General features: G+C 30.9%; 1 protein-coding gene across 10 annotated transcripts in view; it reads right to left on the reverse strand.

Moving 5' to 3' along the window:
• Positions 1 to 22,828, reverse strand: part of LOC109604795 (rho GTPase-activating protein 21-B) — a 222,498-nt gene that overhangs the window by 20,353 nt on the left and 179,317 nt on the right. For 3 of the 10 annotated variants that reach the window (XM_049967993.1, XM_049967994.1, XM_049968002.1), the window contains 15 exons: positions 21,406 to 21,537; positions 21,037 to 21,282; positions 20,723 to 20,979; positions 20,282 to 20,665; positions 19,955 to 20,224; positions 19,582 to 19,896; positions 19,253 to 19,530; positions 18,876 to 19,004; positions 17,298 to 17,456; positions 15,966 to 16,208; positions 15,458 to 15,514; positions 14,997 to 15,105; positions 14,667 to 14,756; positions 7,494 to 7,626; positions 4,821 to 4,904 (listed from right to left, as the gene is read on the reverse strand). In XM_049967993.1, the coding sequence (XP_049823950.1) occupies positions 4,821 to 4,904; positions 7,494 to 7,626; positions 14,667 to 14,756; positions 14,997 to 15,105; positions 15,458 to 15,514; positions 15,966 to 16,208; positions 17,298 to 17,456; positions 18,876 to 19,004; positions 19,253 to 19,530; positions 19,582 to 19,896; positions 19,955 to 20,224; positions 20,282 to 20,665; positions 20,723 to 20,979; positions 21,037 to 21,282; positions 21,406 to 21,537 (2,886 nt within the window). The remainder of the gene's footprint in view (positions 1 to 4,820; positions 4,905 to 7,493; positions 7,627 to 14,666; positions 14,757 to 14,996; positions 15,106 to 15,457; positions 15,515 to 15,965; positions 16,209 to 17,297; positions 17,457 to 18,875; positions 19,005 to 19,252; positions 19,531 to 19,581; positions 19,897 to 19,954; positions 20,225 to 20,281; positions 20,666 to 20,722; positions 20,980 to 21,036; positions 21,283 to 21,405; positions 21,538 to 22,828) is intronic. The other 7 variants (XM_049967997.1, XM_049967999.1, XM_049967995.1 and 4 more) reach the window with 7 other exon arrangements.

Raw genomic sequence — 22,828 nt, forward strand, 5'->3', positions numbered from 1 at the left:
AACATGCATATCGGTTAAGCGAATCGACGAAATTAATATTTCGTGCAGCGCCCCGTCATTGCATTCCGCAGCACCATAAACAGACGCCAAGGTGTCGATCGCGGGGCACGTGACACAATTTATTTATTAATCGATGGATTAAATATTACACGCGGCCCGGCACGTTAAGGAAACCGTCCATATTTGCGGATCGCACGGTCCGTATCCTGTGCAGAAAACGATTTGCCAACGGACGGATTGGCGATGGCCAACCATTACTACGACATTAATAGTAAAGTCATACGTCGAGTGTGTGTGGAATTTTACTTACTAGTATTTTATAACAGGTGTTCAATACTACGAGAATACGTCATGTGTGATTTAAATGATTTTTTATATGGACTTAAATGTTAAAAAATTCTGTTAAGGTCATGTTATTAATAGAAAGATGTTTATGTATGTCCTTTTGCAACCAAAAATATTGCAGATTGAATGTTTTTTAATTTTTTTTAATTCCAAATTAAGTTAAAATTCAACCAAAATAGTTGAAACTATAAAATAATTAAATATTCCGTTATATCATTAGTAAATCGTCAAAATAATTCTAAATTTGCTTAATGAATATTAAAATTCCTCACAAAGAAAAAACTATTTTATAACAGTATTTCAGTTACTATTATAGAAATTCTAAATCAATACAAAAATATAATTATTTACTTATAATATTTTATGTAGTAGAATTAAAAAATTGTATTGTATTTATAAAATCAGTGAAAAATTGAATATTATACAAATTTAATATATTTAATTATTTGAGGAAAATATGAATTTAATTCTTTCACTTTGTTTTACTTAAATATATTTTTAGTACTAGTTTAGTTTAATAAAATTCAAACTTTATATTCTTGCTCGATAAAAGTCATAGTAAAAAGCTTTAAATTGTGGTAAATATCAAAAAATAAACAACAAAACTATTAAAATAAAACTTTTTTTAGTATGGTAAAAAATCTCATTTTAAATCCTAACTCAATAAAAGTCGTTATAAAACTATTTTATGTAGTAGAATTTAAAAATTGTATTGTATTTATAAAATCAGTGAAAAATTGAATATTATACAAATTTAGAATATATTTCAAAAAGTAACAAATCATTTTGAGATATAAATTTATTTGAGAAAAATATGAATTTAATACTTTCACTTTGTTTTACTTAAATATATTTTTAGTAGTAGTGTAGTTTAATAAAATTCAAATTTTAAATTCATGCTCGATAAAAGTCATTGTAAAAAGCTTTAAATTACGGTAAATATCAAAAAATAAACAACAAAACTATTAAAATAAAACTTTTTTTAGTATGGTAAAAAATCTCATTTTAAATCCTAACTCAATAAAAGTCGTTATAAAACTATTTTATGTAGTAGAATTTAAAAATTGTATTGTATTTATAAAATCAGTGAAAAATTGAATATTATACAAATTTAGAATATATTTCAAAAAGTAATAAATCATTTTGAGATATAAATTTATTTGAGAAAAATATGAATTTAATTCTTTCACTTTCTTTTACTTAAATATATTTTTAGTACTAGTTTAGTTTAATAAAATTCAAACTTTAAATTCTTGCTCGATAAAAGTCATAGTAAAAAGCTTTAAATTACGGTAAATATCAAAAAATAAACAACAAAACTATTGAAATAAAACTTTTTTTCGTATAATAAAAAATCTCATTTTAAATTCTAACTCAATAAAAGTCGTTCTAAAACCTTAAATAACAGTAAATATCAAAAATAAAAAATATTCACGGGTTTAAAAATTAATATACTATTAACAATAAAAAAGTGAAACTAAACTCTACATAACAAAAGCCTAAAAACAACTCAATAAATTTTCTAAACCTTGTAAAATACATTAGTCATTGTATAAAAATTAACCCACTTTAATAAACCGTCAAGATCGCTGTAAAATATACAACTTCATAACTTTTAGCACTTCTGATGAATAAAATCAAAAATACCACAGTCGTAAAATTAAAAATATTGCAAATTTACTGGTGGTTCGACCCTCTTTAATCCTGTTATCCGCTTGTTGTCCAGGTAGTCTCAGGGAACTGATAATCCCCAGAAAACGTTTACGGCATTGTGCATTGTAAAATTGGAAAACGGCGCCTTCCAATTCATATTTATCAGTGTGTTTTCCTATTTTGTCGGATAGTCCGGCGTCAGACCAATAAAAGCGACGTCTTCGACTTACATAAAGTTTTCACATGCAATTTTATTAGATTGTTGCGACCCCATCGGTGCATTAACCTTATAAATCGCATCTTATTTAATAGGATGTAATTAAAGTTTGAGCAACAATACAAAACGACGCATCGACGGAACGCAAAGTCAATAGAAGAAAGTTTCGTTTAATTAGCGGCACGATACTCAGGCACTTTTCCGTCTATTAGACGAAATTATCAGATGCATTAGCTTAAAACACGCTGCTTATTGTTTACGATTAACCGATGTTATGTAACTGCCTGGGCACAGAAAAATGAAAGGCGCACCTTTAGACAATATCCTCGTGCTCTTTATGTTTGCGCTCAACACAAAGCAACATGTCGTGGCGGAATTATCGGCGTTTTACTCGGATGATCCGCAAGAACGTGTGTGCACCTACTTGAGGGTGCCATATGCTGAAAGCATCCAACCGTCTTATATTTTCGAGAGGCATGTTGAATTTTAGTTTCGGACACCTGTTGGTTCTTTACTGTTGCGTATCCGGAAGGGGCGAACATTCTAACGTTTTTCCCCCCAATATTTACAATTTAAATAACAGAAAATGGTTTGATTCAATTTCTGAGCAAAAGTAAAATAAGTAAAAATTTTACATGAAAGCCAATAAATGGGACTTTTAACTAATTAATCCCCAAAATGTGATAAATTATATGAAAAAACCCGATAAATGTTTAGGTAAAAATAAAGAAAATTAAAAATTTACAAAAATTTGTCAAAAAACTGTATGTGCATTTTTATATACAAAAATCAGGATGAAATATTTTTTATGACAAAAAGCCTTAAATTATATTTTTCTCAATATTTATTTTCCAAAAAAAAAAAAAAAAACGGTTAAATTTATAGAAACACTGAGCTGGAATTTCTTATTATTTACTAAGAATGATAAAATTTTATAAATGAAAAATTCAAATATTACCAAATATTAATTAATATTTAAGTCAAAAGAACAAAAAACTGAAAAATTTTACTGAAAATCAACTAATAAATGTAATTTTTTTTAATTAAAAATTAAATACGTTTTTGAACAAAAACCTCAAATTATTTAAATTTGTAGAAAGGCTGATACCATTTCAAAAATTTTACAGGAAATTAAGCCAATAATTGGGACTTTTAACTAATTAATCCCCAAAATGTGATAAATTGTATGAAAAAACCCGATAAATGTTTAGATAAAAATAAAGAAAATTAAAAATTTGTCAAAAAATAACAAATTTTAATGTATATGCATTTTTACATACAAAAATCAGGATAAAATATTTTTTATGACAAAAGCCTTAAATTATATTTTTCTCAATATTTATTTTATTTAAAATTCAAATATTACAAAATATTAATTAATTTTAGGAATTTTAAGTAAATAATCTTCAAAAAGTAAAAAAAATTAGTTCATATTTAGGTCAAATAAAAAAAAACAGAAATTTTATTAAAAATTAACTAATAAATGTAAATTTTTATAATTAAAAATTAAATTATTTTTTTGAACAAAAAACTCAAATAATTTAAATTTGTAGAAAAGCTGATACTTGTTATTTTTTATATAAGATATATATTATATACTGCTAAGATTTATGAAATTTATTAAGAAAAATAAAAAAAAATTATAAATTTTCCAAAATTTAAGATAAAATAATATGTTTAATAAGAATTAAAAGTTAATAATCGAGAAACATTTGTGAAATTTAGAGAAAAAAATTTTTTTTACAAAAAAATGATCAAAAAATCAGCTAATATTTTAATACATTAATAAAAAACAAAATAATGTAAATAAAATTTTGGAAAAAAAGTTTAAAATTGCCCCAATATTTAGAAAACACTTTCGAGAAAAACCTCTTCAAATATTTATATGTATCAGGCCATGATGACAGTCAAAACATATCTAAATCTGATTAAATTTTTGGAAAAAAGTTAGAAAAATATAAAAAAATTTTGAAGTGACATTTTACGAAAAAATAACTAAATTTGAGTCAATCTTTGAAATAAATATATATAAAAATAAAGTTAAGAAAATTAATTAAATAATTAAAAAATCAGCTAATATTTTAATACATTAATAAAAAACAAAATAATGTAAATTAAATTTTAGAAAAAAAAAGTTTAAAATTGCCCCAATATTTAGAAAACACTTTCGAGAAAAACGTCTTCAAATATTTATATGTATCAGGCCAATTTAAATAACAGAAAGTTCTCTAGTTGCAAATTTCTAGACAACAGTAAATAGGTCGTGTTTATGCAAATCTTCCCCAAATCTCTGAAAACACATTTGCGGAAATACCATTAACATGTTTTAAGAAACGCACGCTGTAATTTTCTCCAGAACGTCCTACACACAAACCGTTCCGTTCCAGCTCAACAACAACAACAGCAGTGGCAACGCAAAAACACAGAAACATTCAAGCCGATTCAAGACGCGTCGCCGTCGTATCGCATTCCGCTCCTCATAAATATGGAAAACTGAAAACTAATTGAAACTCGGCAACGCTAAATACAGAGCGCGTGTGGCAATCCGAGATTCCGATACGACATCGGCATGTCGCATGAAATAATAAAGGCGACAGTAACTCACCGTGTGATGTTTGTCTTTGTAGAGGTGCAACTTAGGACCTCGCAAAACGGCCCAGACTGGTTTCCATGCTCTATCGGTGGCACGCTGCAAAAAAAAAAACAAAAAACAAAAAATAAATAAGACAAAATGGTATTAACGCCTTTTACAGCAGGAACAAGGACGATATCGAATTTTTACGTTGTGTTTTCAAATTAAACATTTACGAGCAATTATGTGTTGCATTATAATCAAATTAGAATAAATTAGTCGCATGTAGGTGTTTTTAAAATCGTTAAATGACATCTGTTGGTAATGGTGTAATGAAAATGATAATTGTTTGTTGACTATTTAACATTCTATAAAAATGACAATATTTGAAAACTGCGTAAAAATTAACAGCATGTTTTCTATTCTGTGAGAATTTCACAATATAAAATTTTTTTTTGAGAATTTTAGGTTAAAATTCGAAAAATTACACTAAAATGTTGTGAAGAAAATTGTGTTTCTAAAAATGATCCTTAGAAAATGAAAAATTTCAGAAAAATCAAGAAAATTTGAAAATGTTACAAAAATATTATTTAAAAAATTTAATAAAAAAATAAGATTTGATAATTTTAAGGAAAAAATCTACGTTTGTAGAAAATATTCTAAATTTGTGAATTTGTAAAATGACAAATCTTATGAAAAAAAAATAACTAAATTCGAGTTCAATTTCGAATCGAGAAATCGACAAAAATTACAAAAAAGTTAAATCTAAAAATTAGAAAATATTCTAATATTGTGAATTGTACAGAAAAATTACAAAAAACTGAAAAATATAACAAAAAGTTAAGTTAAATATTGTTTAGACGACGGTGAAAAAATATTTAAATTGGAAAATTTATAAGCTCTAATCAAATTTTTGGGAAAAATTTAGAAAAATATAAAAAACTATAAAAAAAAAATAAATAATAAATTTTTAGTTCAAAATCCACAAAAAATTTAAAAAAAAAATGTGAAATTTTACGAAAAAATAAGTAAAATTGAGTCAATCTTTGAAATAGATATATATATATATATATATATATATATATATATATATATAAAATTTGAAAAGTTAAGGAAACTAATTAAATTAAAATAAAAAGAGCTGAAAATTTAAGTTTTTAAAAACAAAATTTTACAAAATAATGGAAAATTTGAAGAGAAACCGAAACCTTTCTAGACAAATTCAATATTTTTAAAAAACTTTCTAAATTTGTGGAATTCTAAAAAAAATCCCGATGTGATAATTTTTACGAAAAAATAATTAAATTCGAGTAAATTTTCTACATTTGTGAATTAAAAAAAAATTCTAATATGACAAATTTTATTGTTACAGAAAAATTTAAATTCCACTTATCAGAACATTCGGAATAAATTTAAAAATTTCTTAATTTTTTACGCAAAAAACATGAAAATTCAGGAAATATTTGTTACCTTCTATAAAATTGTATAATAAAAAAAAGGAAACTGAGAATTTTAGGACATTTTATTAAATTTTAGATTAAATTTCGTATAACGTTATGAAAGTATGTACTTACAAGATTGACTTTAACATTTTAGAAGGAAATTTTTCACACCACAATATAAAGAAATGTGGTCACTTTTATAGCATATTAATCCAACAAATATATACAGATAAATTTCACTTTGTAATTTATTTATTCGATTATTCGAAAAACATTTTAACATTTTATAAACATTAAATGCCAAATAAGAAATGATTTAATTTTGAAAAAAGTACCTTTCTCACGGTACTAATTAAAGAAAATGTAATTATTTCTTCTATACATACAGTTCATGTACAGAAAGTCTATAAATATACATATTTAGAATTTAATTTAATTTTGTTTTATGGCAAAAATTTTGGATTTATTGTATGTTTAATATCCAGAAATTATATCACGTGAATGTTAATAGAAGATGAATCATAAATTTCACTTCACTGTTACTTTTACGAATAAATAAAGATTAAAAATACATTCTACGATTGGGCAAATACTAAGAAAAGAAAAACAAAGTCAATTATTAATTTTCTTTATAAACAATTTATAGGTAGATTTTAATTTGAATTTATAATTACATTCGCAAACAACTCTGTAACTGTTATTGTCCCAACTGTGTCAATTTTAATTGTTTCTAGCAATTTATTAGAGAAATTGGAGTACAAAATGCAACAAAAAATCTGGTTTATTAATGAAATAAATACATAATTATAGGAAAAAAGTGCCTTAGCCAGTTCCCACACATAAAAATATTAACCACAACATTAACATTAAAAAAGTTTCCACTCTAAAAACATTTACGGCGAGTAGAAATCGACCAAGTACCGCAAGTGAATCTAGACTTTTCCTCCAAATACGTGTTTTTCATAAACACAACGACAAATTAAGTGAATAAATCATTGTCAACTTTTTATTCACCATCCAAGGTTCCATGTTCCCTTTCGCGATGATCCCGTTTCTCGGGACGGTTTCGACGAAACAATTAAATATTAATACGCGACACGTAACCGGGTTAATGTGCGTGCGACATTTCTCGAAAAAAATCTGCCACCAAATATGGTCAAATTTCGAATTAAGCGGAGCATAAAAAAAAGGAAAAAGACACTCGAGCGTTTGACGAACGTTCTTCGTACCAATCTCGAATTAAAAAAAAAAAAGACAAACTCACCTTTCCGTCTATCTCGGAGATCTTGCAGAAAACGGGTCCCTCACGGATGACGGCCTCCTTGTCCGAAGGACTTTCCGGCGCCTTCTCCCTGTCCAGGGATGCGCTGCTGCTGCTGTTGCCGCTGACGCTGCCGCTAGAAATCACAAAATGCACAACTTAGAAACTCTTAGAATGGTGTTTTGTTTTATTTTTGTTAACAATCACGCCGAAATGTTAGTCATGCCAAATAACGTAGCGATCGACAACGGTTAACTGAGATGCTGCAAGCCATGTCCCGCACTAATAACTGATTATGCGTCCAGGACTTTTCGGCTATTACTGAGAATGCTCGTTAAGTATTTTTATTATTGTTTATGTTAGAAATTTTAATGACACGACGCAACGTGTACACATACATGATTCGCAAAAAATATTACGGCTCTGGTGAAACCTTGAGAATCCAGTAAAAGATGTGATTTTTTCATGCCAAGTACGAACATCTGTATATTAAATGATTTTAATGGGCATGAAATTCTGATTAATTATTAAATGAGTTTTCTTCGAAACTGTTTAAGTTACCAAAATTATACGACAAATATAGTTAAATTAACATTACCATCATGATTTTACATGTTTATACCGTCAAATTAATTTTTTTATTATTATTAAAAAGAGCAATTTTATAACAATATGAAATTTATAAGTGAAATGAAATATTAATTATTTTTCTCTATTTTGGTTGTAAATAAACGTAATTAAAAACAAATCTTTTAGAAGCAATTTTAAAGGCATTATTTTAAGTTTACTTCAACGATTAATTCGTGAATAAATTTAATTAATTAATTTATATTTCTTAATCCTTTAATTATACTTATAAAATTAATAATTTTTTTTTCAATTAAACAAAAAATAAGTAAAAATTAAAAATTAAGAAATATTAAAAAATTAATTAATATTTTATGAATAAATAGAAATTAGAAATGTAAATTTATAAATTAAAAAATAGGCTTAATAAATTAAGAATAACCAATTAACCAAAAATATAATTATTAATTCAACTTTATAAAATTTAAAATTATAATTTAAATGACAAAAAAAAATAAATATAAAAAATGTGAAAAGTAAAAAAATTGATCAAATAAAAAAATTATAAAACTTAAAAAATAAGCTATATAAGTTAAAAATAACACATTAGATTTAAAAAAATTAAATTATTAAAAGAAATTTATAAAATTTAAAGAATTAGAACTAAACAATTTAGAACAACAATCCATTTAAATATATAAAAAAAATAAATTTAAATTTATATAAATTTTAATAATAAATTAAATTTTATAAAAAATTAAATAAAACAACAAAAAATAAAATTAAATTAACCAAAATAATAAATTTTAAAATTTATGATCAAGGTTGTATTTAAATTTATAAAATTTAAAATCAAAATATATAATTAAAATGACAAAAAAAAAATAAATATAGAAAATGTGAAAAATCGATAAAATAAAAAAAATTATAAAATTTAAAAATAAAAGTTTAATAAGTTAAAAATAACCCATTAGATTTAAAAAAAATGAAATTATTAAGAGAAATTTATAAAATTTAAAGAATTAGAACTAAACAAATAATATTTCCAATTAAATATATAAAAAAATTGAAATGATAAAGGTTATTATTAAAAATACAATAAAATTAGCAATTTAAGGTAATAAATTTAAGAAAATCCGCTTAAAAATTAAATATATAATAAACAATACAAAATTATTAAAATAGATTTATAAATTTTATAGAATTAAGAATAAAAATCTAAAAATTATTAATTAATTAAATTAAAAAATATTAAACTTAGTTATTTATATTTATAAATTTAAAGATTATTCTTCTATATTAAAATTAACAACTGAAAATAAAAAACAGACTTACGTTAAAACTAAATATAATTGTAATATTAATTATATATTAATATTATTTGTAAAATGTAAATAAATAATTATAACCAATTAAATAAAATAAAATTAGAACATAATAAAATAAAATCATTCATTATCTTCTCAGTGAAAAATTTTGACATATTACATTAATATTTGATTAATTATAAAATTAATAAGGTGTAGGTATAAAAAAATAGGATATGAAAAAAATTAATCTTTAATTTAAGTGAATTTAATAAATAAAAAAATTACTGCAAGTTAAATACAAACAGTCTAAATATATTATTTTGTTACCTATACTTCACTTAACTTGAAAATACAAAAAATTTATGATACGAATTACTGTACAATAAAGCTTTAATGGATGAAAGTCTGATTAATTATAAAAGTGAACTTTCCTCTAAACTATTCAGCTAACCAACAGCAAATGCAACAAATATTATAAAAATAGAAAAAAATAATTAGTTTTAACCAATTACTAATTCATTATTTTTAATTAAATTTATCTTAAACTCATGGGTATACTTAATAAATATAGAATAATAAATTACATTTAGTCATTTATATTTAACATTAATAAAAAAAACACATAAAAACAATTTATATATTTTTTAATTAACATCAATTTACACTAAATCAAGAAAAAATTTCATGTCCTCATTTTCAAATTTTTAAAAAAACGGTTAAACACTGTTGATTCGATCTCTGTAAATTGATCTTGTTCTGTTCATGTCTAAACAATTTTACGCAATATCGCGCCATTATAGAATACATGAAAGTTGCATCTACCATAATTAACCTTATTGTTTAACCGGATTATTTGCTGTTCGTTGTTTATTTTAATACGCAACTCGTCGTAATCGTGGTAATTAAGAAAACTACTGTGAAACTGCTAATTTTTATAGATTAGGTCGATAACAATAGCGTAACAGCTTTTAAATGCGTTTCATTTACGAAACGTAAAGGGGTATCGTAACATCCTTTTCTTATTAAATTAATTAAGGCAGATTTGGATGAACAATTCCAAATACAGTCGAAGTAATTTGGTTGGCTTCAGGGAAACTATTCAGACATTCCTAAATCGCTATTCCTGGTAGTTTATGTAACACGGTTTCTTTCTGGGATTCAAATATTTGATCTTGGCGGTGCATTAGTCATAGGCACTTAGCTGAATTTTGGCGTAATTGTTTGTTACAAACTTTCTCCTTTGTAACGCAATTATTTCTTTAAATGGATAAATTGGATATATATTTTCTATTGAAAGCGATAAACACAATTTAATTTTGTACATTGTTTTTGTTTCACTCGGATGGACGCCATCATTACTAACACCCTGAATGTGGAACAAAATGAAATTGTGTTAACTGAATCCTAGAGACGTCATTACTACTGAAATAAGCGGAGTGTTTATGTACACAATAGTAGTAAATCATGCGAGAGTTGATTAACCAGTGACCGTGGTCAGTGGTTTCTGGGAACATAGACGCAAAACAGTGCTAATTTTCGGTCCGGAAGAAAACCTATTAACGTACTCGCGTTACGTAGCCCCAAGTTTGCGCAAAACCACGCGTTTTAATTGCACCGTCCGAAATTAGCGCCTGTACCCACACACACCGACACATGTCATAACGACGACAGGAACAAATAATTATCCAGGTGTACCCGTATATAGGTAAATCAGCTGCGGCCAACGGTGCGTGCGACAGCAACGATGCCGGTTGCCTTTTTCACCCCGTTTCGCTTTGCATCGACAGATTTTACGGTGATAATGGCCGGACATTGATAATGGCGAAATGACAGATCCGTGGGACTGGACCCGGCTTGATGAATGAAACTGGATGAAGTGTACGTGTTCGTTTCTGGTTTACCGCGTTTTCTTAACCGTGGCGTTATCTAATTGAGACTGGTTTACTTCATTTGCAAGATTGCATATGCTTTAAATAATGATGGTACGAATATATTGAGTTGGAATCCGATGTAAATATTGTAAATGCAGAAATAGCATACTTCGGATGAATGTTATGAGCTGGTGTCAATTTATGTCACAAGCAGAACTTAAAATATCAACATTCTTATTCAATAAGTTATATAATAAATTAAAATTTAGTTGAAATAAACAATTTACATTGGGACGAAAATTATTTTTAATTGCAACAACACCATATTTGAATTTGCCTGAATATGGAATAAAAAGTTATATCACAATAAAATATATCAATATTATTGATCTATTTTTAATAAAAATTAATAATATTTGGTATTTAATTTAAACACCCTTTTATAAAAATTAAATAAGATTTAATATGTTAAACTTGTTAAGATCTAAAAAAATAAAGTAAATGTAGAAATTATGTAACTGGTGTTAATTTATGGTGTCAATAGATATATTAATAAGTTAAATAAGAAATGAGATAAACAATTTGTTATAAATGAAGTATTTACATTGTAATATAAATTTTTTTTTTTCAATTACACCAAATTTAAAATTATCAAAAATTTATGCCACAAAGAAAATTTAAAATATCAACACTAGTGATGATTTAACATTTGATTTAATATATTTCCAAAAATTAATAACAAAAACCACCTTTTTAATTTGTTAAATTTGTTTCACAACTTAAAATTTAAAGAAAATATTGTACATTTACAAATTACAAACTTCAAATATAAATTATTAATTGGTTTGAATTTATGTTATTGATAGAAGTTAATATATTAATATTATTTTTAATTCAATAATTTAAATAAGAACTTAAAATTTAGTTGGGATAAACAATCTGTTATAAATGAGGGGTTTACATTCAAATAAAAATTATGATTAATTTCAATCACACTAAATCTGAAATTGTCTGAATATGTAATATAATTTATGTTACAAAAAAATTAAAAATATCAATATTATGCCTTGTTTGAGAAACATAAAATTTAAAGACATTATGAATCTCGTGGGTTGGCATTTAAATTAAAAACTCAATAATGTATAACTAAAAGTTAATAACAACAACCAAATACTGAAATTAATTTGTTTTTCTAGTTAAAATTTAACTAGCAATAAAAATTTATCACATAGAAAACTTGAAATATCAATATTATCAGTTGTGTGAGAAATATAAAATTTAGATGCTTTGAATCTTGTGGCTTGACATTTAAATTAAAAACACATAATAAAATATTACTAAAAGTTAATAAAAAAAATTTAATATTCAATTCAATGTTCAATTTGTTTTTCTAGTCAATATTTAAAAATGCCATAAAATTTGTCACGAAGAAAACTTAAAATATGAATATTATTACCTGTTTATAAGAAAATAAATAAAACTTAAAAAACAAAGTGTTTTTTGTTAGACAAAAAGCACTTTATAATATAAATTATTTTTTTTTTCAATTACACCAAATTTAAAATTATCAAAAATTTATGCAACAAAGAAAATTTAAAATATCAGCACTAGTGATGATTTAACATTTGATTTAATATATTTACAAAAATTAATAACAAAAACCACGTATTTATTTTGTTAAATTTGTTTCACAACTTAAAATTTAAAGAAAATATTGTACATGTACAAATTACAAACTTCAAATGAAAATTATAAATTTATTTTGAATTTATGTTATTGATAGAAGTTAATATATTAATATTATTTTTTATTCAATAATTTAAATAAGAACTTAAAATTTAGTTGGGATAAACAATCTGTTATAAATGAGGGGTTTACATTCAAATAAAAATTATGATTAATTTCAATCACACTAAATCTGAAATTGTCTGAATATGTAATAAAATTTATGTTACAAAAAAATTAAAAATATCAATATTATGCCTTGTTTGAGAAACATAAAATTTAAAGACATTATGAATCTCGTGGGTTGGAATTTAAATTAAAAGCTCAATAATATATCACTAAAAGTTAATAACAACAACCTAACAGTGAAGTTAATTTGTTTTTCTAGTTTAAATTTAACTAGCAATAAAAATTTATCACATAGAAAACTTGAAATATCAATATTATCAGTTGTTTGAGAAATATAAAATTTAGATGCTTTGAATCTTGTCGCTTGACATTTAAATTAAAAACCCATAATAAAATATTACTAAAAGTTAATAACAAAAATTTAATATTTAATTTGTTCAATTTGTTTTTCTAGTCAGTATTTAAATATGCCATAAAATTTGTCACGAAGAAAACTTAAAATACAAATATTATTACCTGTTTATAAGAAAATAAATAAAACTTAAAAAACTAAGTGTTTTGTTGTTACACAAAAAGCACTTCTTCATTAACGGTACTAATAATATTAAAAGTTGTGGTTTAACATTTACATTAGAGGACTATAAAAATTAAATTTGTTTACACATGTTTTAACGGACATAAAAGCGTATGAAACATTTTGCAATCCAATTAACAGAGAAAATACTGGACAAATAACTAAATAATGTAACTGTTTATAATTACAACATCCATTACATTAATTGTATTTATAAACTTAAGCCAGGCAAACTCCAGGATTACAAATAAGTCTCTTAGTGTAGTTACTGCGTCACCACCATAAAAACGGTTACCAAACATTCGGCGAAACGCACCAAAACCGTTTGGAACGCGACATTCATTGCAATCTTTCAATCACTGTCGACGCAATTGTGCGTAAACAATTAAATTTCTCGACTCCATCTAACATCGATCGCGTTCATCTGCGCATAATAAATCACCGGTTTATGCGTGCTAATCGGCAGCGTTTAAATCACCGCCTGAGCATTATCTAACCGGCGAATAGTAGTACCATAAGAAAGTAAAATAAAAATCACCGGCGAACGTACATTGTAAATAGACACTGCAAAACTGGCAGCTTGATTACGACCATATTAGGAGCCACCATCTGGAACTGTCGAGCCGGGGAGGACATTTTTACATTGGCTTAATGACATGGCCGGCTACTCGATAGCCTGTCTGGCGTTTAATGCCCAGAGCCTTTTATTTACAGTTCAACGCGTCGAACATGACACATTATAAATTGCTCGCTGATTACCGGCAATATGATTTTTTGACTGTTGCCTTTAATGTCCCACCATTACAATGTTCGCAGCTTGTATGTTTATTATGCACATGCATGTCCCTTAGTGTTAGTAACAGTCCTCTTACGACACTACACCATTCAATTCTCAGGGGTTAGTATCAGTAAGGAAAAAAACTAGCGGATGCAAAAAGTTATTAGATCGGTTAGTCGGGGGGATTTGAGATGCGACAAGCGGGATATTCGGCCGGCTCACCCGAACGAGAACGTGGACGCGTCCTCGAATAGCTTGCAAAGTTGCTGGATATCAGCGGTGAAGTAAGGACGTCGGTACCGTCTATGGGCGCTAAAGAAAAACAATACCAGTGGAAAATAGTGGATAGTACCTTACAGAAACAGAGACAAACCCAAATTACTCTAAAGAATATCAATTTATGGCGGATGCGCCGGTGTAATTAATCAGTTGGTCTCTGTTATTCGTTAGAAAAACTTCGTGTTTCTGTTACCAGGAAATACCAAGAAGCTGTACATGTGCTACCCCAGCGGGAACCTAAGTGTGGGCTCAGGGTGTGTTGGTGAAACTTACCTTCTTTGCGGGGACAATTCACCATCGCTGTGTTCGATGTTGAAGTCGACTCGTCCGCCTTCAGTTGCCTTAAGGTACGACTCCCGACGTACTACACGTTCATCATCAGCTATAAATGAGAAAAATTAATTAATTACTAGATAATTTACAACATTCATATATATTCGAGTCGTTGTGGTGAACCTAATGTAGTGAGATAGAAAAATGTAATTAGACATTATAAAATGTGGGGGACGAATTTTAAACCAGCACTTCTAGTCACTTAAAAAATGTGGTTAAGAAGCAAAGCTTCCTCATATATTAACTTAAATCACATGACGTGAATTAGTATAAATAAAATTTAGTGCTTTAAAGCCTTCAAAGCACAATGTGACATTATATTATTGTAATGTAGCTTTAACACTATGTATTATTGTATTTTTAAAAAGCACAGACAGATATATGTTTTAGTTTTTACTTACCGATATTAGTATTTTTAGGTCTTCGCTTAACCACAACAGGTTTATCGTCCCAAAAAGCTGTAAAATGAAAAGCGAGAAAATTAGTAAACTATTAAAATTAGAAATACGAGTGGAAAGCACATAGGATGTTAATAAGTAAGCAGCTAAGAAGCCAGAAAGGAAAATTGGTTATATTTATTGTAAATAATGAGTTTGATTGGTAGTTATTAGTCAGTTTGGTAAATGATCATGATTAAACAAGATATTTAAGTCTCATCTAAATTAGTATAAACTTGCTGGTGCACAAACAACTGATTGTTTGTATTATTTATATAAGTTGTGCACCAACAACACAAAAATCCAAAAAAAACTATGCATGACGAATGAACCCATCCAATGATAAGTACGTGCAAAGGGGCTACGATGTTACAGGAACCGTGTCCGATGTTAGTCGCGTCACCGCTAAACAATCAACCAAAAAAAAAAAAAGTAAACAACAAACTCCACAAACACCGCTTTCGGCAGCTACCTGGCGATATAGAACGTCTGGCCAGCGCCTCTGTGGCGCCCGAGGGCGCCTTGAGGTGACGGGCCGGCCTAACCGGACCCTCGAGGTCCAGCTGGTTGGGTCGGGCGGGCCTCGTTTGCACCACTGTGGGCGCGGGGGTGATCGAGACAGAGGGGGCGAGGTGCATGCGCTCGACAGGTTCGGGTATGAGGGGCGGCAGATCGGCATAGAGCGGTTGGGCTGGCGCGTCCGCGGCTTCATTGGCTGTGGGCCGGATAAATGTTTTTTTTTTTGACAATGGGTTAAGAGATGCGGCGGCAGTTCTTTATGGGGCTAATTATCTCAAGGTTAAGAGATATGGAAAAAATCAGTTTATTACATTTGGATCATTCGCAACGATGAACCAATGTGATAAATAAATGGGGTGTGGGTTTGTCTTAAAAATGAGAAGTTTTGGACTTGTTTTGTTAAATTGATTTGTGGTTCCATGACGTTACAAGAGTTACAGTTAAGTACAAAACTTCTCACCTTTGGTAAATATAAATAAAAATATAATCTAAGCAATCGATCAATTGTAAATCAACTACCAAATCTTACTTACATAACATTTTTTTTCACTCCAAACATTAAAGACAATAAAATTATTCGAATTCAATGAGCCTTAAACATATCTTCCCAATTGTGAACTCTCTACAAGGTATTTCGGTAATTTTTTCACAACCTCGGTCATTATTATTATTATTAAATATATTGCTTATAAAAAATAGTAATGATCTGTATTTGATTATAAACGTTTAAGATAAGATATGCATATTTGTTTGGTAAATATTGAATTTGATATAATATTTATCTCCAGAAAATAATATAGTAGTGGTCATAATTCTAGCACCTTATTAAAATATTAAATATTAAAAATATATATTTTATACAATATTATAAAAGCTATTATATTTTCTGAATTGAGGTGTTTGAACTAATTTTAGCAAGTTACATTTTTTTCGGGTTTTTCAGGATTTAAATTCACAAAGAGCAATGCAAGAACCTAAAGTAAAAAAGTTACTGTAACTTTGTCCAATGAATAATAAAAAATATACGCAATATTATAAAGAATAAAATAATTAATATTCACTATTCTATGTATCAACTTATAGAATAAGAAGATGTTAGTTTCTAGAATAGTATAAAACAACATCAGTAAATTAGTATTATTTTAACCGTGGACACTAAATAAAATAGTAATGGCAATAATTTTAAATAGTTATTATAATAATGACCACTACTGTGTAATAAAATGAACCTAAAGTTCGTATTTTATGTCATTTACTTATAGTTTGCCGAAGGTTAGAAACTCACCGTTAGCTTTTTTCCTTTCGGCGGCGGCGACCGCGTCCTGCCGGCTGATCCTCTTGGACGGGTCCCTTTTGCCGCGGTCGTCGCTCCCCAAAGCAGCTACCCACGACTCTGCCGAGTTTGAACGGGCGCGTTGTCTGATCGCCTCGTTCCCTGACGTGTCTGCAACAAAATTCAACATCTTTATTTCGCAAAACCTTAGCGAAACAATTAATTTACGTTACATGTTAGTTCAACAATTTCATTGTTATTTATTCAAAAACCGGTACTCGTTAAAATTATAGCTGTAAACGAAATATATCATGTGAAAGCATTGCAACATTTTTTTGATGGTTTATTCACACAGGAACATGAACCATTACCAAGGAAATAAACTTAAAATGTTATCAAAGGTCTTCAGATTTATTTGTTGTGGTTCTAATGTACACATGATCAATATGTATTACTTAACTGTATAGTTGTAACGTGGAGTTTTGTACACAATTGCAGACACAATATTTCTGTCTGAATTTATTGGCCGAACATATTTCCAAGCCTTATACAATAAAACATCCCGAACAGTGTGGGCCTTTATTGGTCAATAAATGGAAAAATTAATCTTGTAGATTTAATTAAGATAAAACGAACGCACTCGACGCCAAAGCCGGTACCGTTGCAATTAATTGCAATCGCGAAATGCACTTTCGAAACGACTTGTAAACACTAATTTGAATAATACACTATTATGGGATGAGCACTTGTGAAGTCATTCCGATGATTTATTCCGGGACAACGGCTGGTTATTTATCATGACCGGTGTTCGCGATGGCACGAGGAGGCGTGAATTTTTAAAAGCCGATGTTTTACTCGGGTCGAGTCTGCCCTTAATACCAACACGAAATCTTTCTAGTAGTCACGTTTCGAACCGATGGAATTAAGCAATAACAAGGAGCCGAGCGAAAGAAGATGTGCAGTTACAGTTAAGCCATAATATAAGTTTCTTCTTGTATTCTATTCAACCGATGTGTTGCGCAGTACTGTATCACTAACAGTACATCATTTTTTCCATATAGCTCGTGTGCATCGTAATCAGAATGAAGGAGGACGTGTTGGCCGTGGAAAAATGTCCGGTGATTTCATCCCATCACATTATTAATAGTGCACGTCGGTCCGCAATGGGGGCGTAACAATTAAAACCATTGACTCCATCGAATGGAAATAGATGTGCTCCGTCTGGAGTGCGTGGGTAGCTCGGGTATCGGACGTTATTAATGGAAGTGCATTGCCGGTTATTTTCGTCGGGGCCATTGTTTCCGTCGTCGACGTGTGCATTCGAAAAACGCGCGCCGATTTCTAATTGAAAATGGGGGCGGCGATTTTTCAAAACACCCACGCGACTCACCCAGGACGAACCTGACCCATATCAAATGCCGACTGTCTAATCTAAATACTCAACTACATGTTTTAATTCATTCCTCATTTTTTTTCTACTGATTTTATTCGAATTTACTGTTAAAATTGTTCAAGGCTAATAATTTGGTTAGCTATTTCAAAATCTGTTAGACATGCTGCACAAACACACTTTGATTAACCAGATCTGACCTGTGGGTTTGCCCCAATCACTTGGTAGTGGGCAATGGATATATTTGCTTCCGCTGGAAATTAGTACATTTCCAGAGAGCTTTTTGTTGTGTAAATCTTCATTTACGCTGCTACTGCTCGTGTTGCTGCCTGTTGATTTATGAGGAATAATTTTAGGACTATCACCTCTTATATAAATATTATATTATATAAGTACTAGGAAATGTAATGGATATAAAAGAAAAGAACGTTGCACAGTAAACGTTAAAATGTTCAGAAAATAATATACCACTCAGAACCCAGGAAATACGTCACTAATTAATGGCACATCAAATTAATATCCAATGTTTGCGTATTTTATTTTCCAAACACATTTAACGATCTTCCACTCTTCCCACCTGAGCTGTCCAACGATCTGGCATCCCTCTGTATCCTTCTCGAGTAGTTGGTGCTTCCGGAATTGGTGGAAGTACCACTGTTGTCCCGACGGGGCTCCACCGCCCGAATTTCATATTCTTGCGCCCTCTCCGTAACGTTAGGCACAAGTTTTTTTGAACTGATCCTTGCCAGTTCATTCTTGGTGAAGTTGATCCTGTTACTCATCGGATCATCTTCCGGCAATGGCCTACCACTTTCGAATTCCCTGGCTCGCTTGTGGACCATATGCGGATACATACTAAAATACAACAGTTAACATCGTTATTTACTATAAAGATGTTACGATTACCTTCTGTCATCCGTATAGGCGTCTTCCATAGTCAGCGAGCCATTGATGCGTTCCATGGCCAGATCATAGTTCTGTGGCGCCACGGTCGCCTCCTGAATCCGATCCAGATTGATAGGCGCCGCCTTATCTTTAGGCGACTTAACGCCTCTTTGTGGCGGCGCACTGTTGGCCATACCGCCACCCGGGGCGCCGCCGTTCTGTTGCACCACGTGCCTCAGATCTCGTTCGTTGTCGATGTCGTTCTTCACACGAATGAAGTTTTGGTGGTTTGGCTTGGAGGCAGAGCGCGACGGCGACTCCTGCCTCACCTGTTCACTGTAAAGCACAATTAATGTAAATTACACGTCGAAATATTTTGTGCAAGTTAGATTACTTTGTTGGTGGCCAAACGGACCGTTTCATTTTTTGTGGTTGCCCGTAGAATTCGCGGTGCACGAGCGCGTGCTCCGTGGACGTGTGGGGCGCCGCCCTCAGGAACTCCTCCTTCTGCTGGAAACTGTTGCGTATGCGCTCGATGATGCGCGTGTCCTCCTGGCGATCGGTCAGCGTCGAACTCGAGTCGTACTGACTGTCCTTGCTGCCGTCTGCGTTCGACGACGACAGCGAGGACGTCGACTCCCGACGTCCACCGTCCATGCTCAGTCTACAAAAAAATAATTTACATAAAATATAAATTTGTTAACTAGGAGCAGGGACTAACCGGCATCCCGCAGCGGGGGGATAGTTTAAGCTCAGCATCCTTTGCTGATCGATGTATCCGCCGTGCGGGTAGTTTTGTTTCGTTCTGTTCACGCGTCCGTAGGCGTCGTCGCCGCCTAGACCTCCGGCCGCAAAGTACAGCGCCGGCTCGTCGTAGTACGGTTCGCGGTCCTGCAACGAGTTGCCTTCGCTGGCACGGCGGCCCATCTTCCTGTACAACGGGACCTGGGGCTGGGCGCGAGAGCCGCGCTGCTGCCTGTGAATGCCCTCATTGGGCTGGATCTCCGCGTAGATCTCCTGCTGCTGCTGCTGCTGTTGCTGCTGATGTTGCTGTGGGTGGTACTGGTGCTGAGAATGGTGGTTGGAACTCACAGTCGACACGGGCCTGTCTCATAGAAAACAATGAGTAAAGTGATTTGGTTGGGATAAAGCAACTGCGTACCTTAGTTCTCTTCTGCAGAGTAAGTTGTCAGCGCTTCGCTGACCTAGGCTGATCGCAGCGGTTCTCGACAGTTGCCCATAGTCGGGATAGCCGTAGAACTGTTGCTGGAGCTGTAGCTCCCGCCAGGCGTTCGGGTCAGCCCGGTATTGATAGGGTGGTAGTTGGATGTGCTGTTGGATGATCTGTTGGGCGCTCTGTCGGTCGTACGGTACCTCTGGCTGATTGCTTATCGGATTGTGCGCCTTATCGGGAAAAACCTGAGGACCAACCACATTGAATTAGCAAAATATTTATAAGTTGCCATATTACCTTACCCTTTGAATGATGTCTTCTTCCTTGGGCACCACCAGGAGGTGTAGATAGTCCGGACTGTTGGCGATCAGTTGGACGACCTGATTATAGGTCTTGTCCTTGATGGGGATGCCGTTGACGGCAAGAAGCCGGTCTCCGTATTGTAGGCCGGCCCTTTTCGCTGGACTAGCGTCGTGCACCTTCTTCACGAAGATCGTGTCCATGGGCTCGTGCAGAGCCCCCACCTTTGAGTACCACTCATCCTGTTCCTAAAATTAAATATTATTATATTAAAGTACGATAAACAAATATACAATTAAACAAATTTTATCTCCTATTATTAAAAAATGACAAATAAATATAAATAGAATAAAACAAAGTCACCAACTTACCTCTAGAGTTTCCGGTGGATAAATAATAAAATGCCTAAGAGTAAATCCAAAACTGTTTCCCTCTCGTTTCAAATACAAACTCTTGGCTCCCCTGCTACCCCTCGGAAGTGATATTATCCCGGCTGGATGGGACTGTAAAATAAAGGACATTTTAGTCACTTTCATCTCATTATTGGGCAAACTACAACTTATGACACTATTTGCACCGTAGTATCAAATCATCAATTTTAAATATTTGTGATTGAGTAAAAACCACTCAGTGTTTCATCAAGGTATTTATGTAGAGATTGTATTGAAATCTTAAGTTTTTATCTCGAATTTGTAAATAAAAAACCGTGCGAATATATCATATTTCTGTGTTGAATTCGACGATTTGTAAATACACGTACTTCACCATTTATAAAAAATATAATTGAATATATTCACCTTGACGTTCATTTTTGAAACCGCTTAATTCAGCATTGACAATCCCACAAACGTAAGATTTCCCAATGACCATAAACGAAAACACAAATTAAACTAAACGATGGTATTGTGTTGCATTTTTAATAACCCGTCATCGTTCGTGGTCCTTCTGACACTGAATTAATGTTTCGCGTCTGATAAGATAAGATACCCAGATAAAAATAATGCGCTAGCTGATTGATTGTTTTCACTGGCAAGGAAAGACGACCGTTAAAAAAAAATCAGGTCACAATTTTAGCAGATAAATAAATAAAGGAATCGTAACATTCTCATGGTGCGACCGGATAGGAACTGCAGTCGACGGCGTTCGTACGTATACATGTGTAATTTAAAATTACGCTCCGGCCACGACGTTACGAAATTGCTGGTATTCTTCGCGAGACATTCCAAGCTCGACCATTAATTTCGCTTATTGCCATCGCGATAGTTCCTTAATTATATAAATAGCATCCGTCCGGAATGCAAACAGAACAAGAACGGGTACATTAATATCATCCTGAAATAGAGACCCGACACCGATACGGACCCGGGTCCGCGTCTCGTCACGAATTACACCTTATGTGTGCATGTGTGCGTCGCCCCAAGTGAGTAACTACCGGTCTTTGCAAGGCGCACATTTTAATGTGAAAGTAAACGATCATATTTCAGATATGCCGATTTACTCCGGATAGATAAGGTTTTCCTGTGGCCAGCACGTGGGTACTTTCATCTTCGCGGAAAAGACGGACTCCCGTGCCAAATCGATGGTATCTCCGTGCCTTTTTTCCACTTTCTAACTAATTTTACGAGCGAACAAACGCACCTATAAGGTTAACGATGGTAATACATTGCACGGGGATGGACAATTTCATATGTTACATTGACACTCTTGAAGGATTCGCACTTTCACAAGTGACAGTAACACACACACACACACGCGCGTTTTTTCGATTAAATAAAGATACGGATGTTTATGGCG

This window comes from Aethina tumida, chromosome 5 (genome assembly GCF_024364675.1).
Source record: "Aethina tumida isolate Nest 87 chromosome 5, icAetTumi1.1, whole genome shotgun sequence".
NCBI lineage: Eukaryota > Metazoa > Arthropoda > Insecta > Coleoptera > Nitidulidae > Aethina > Aethina tumida.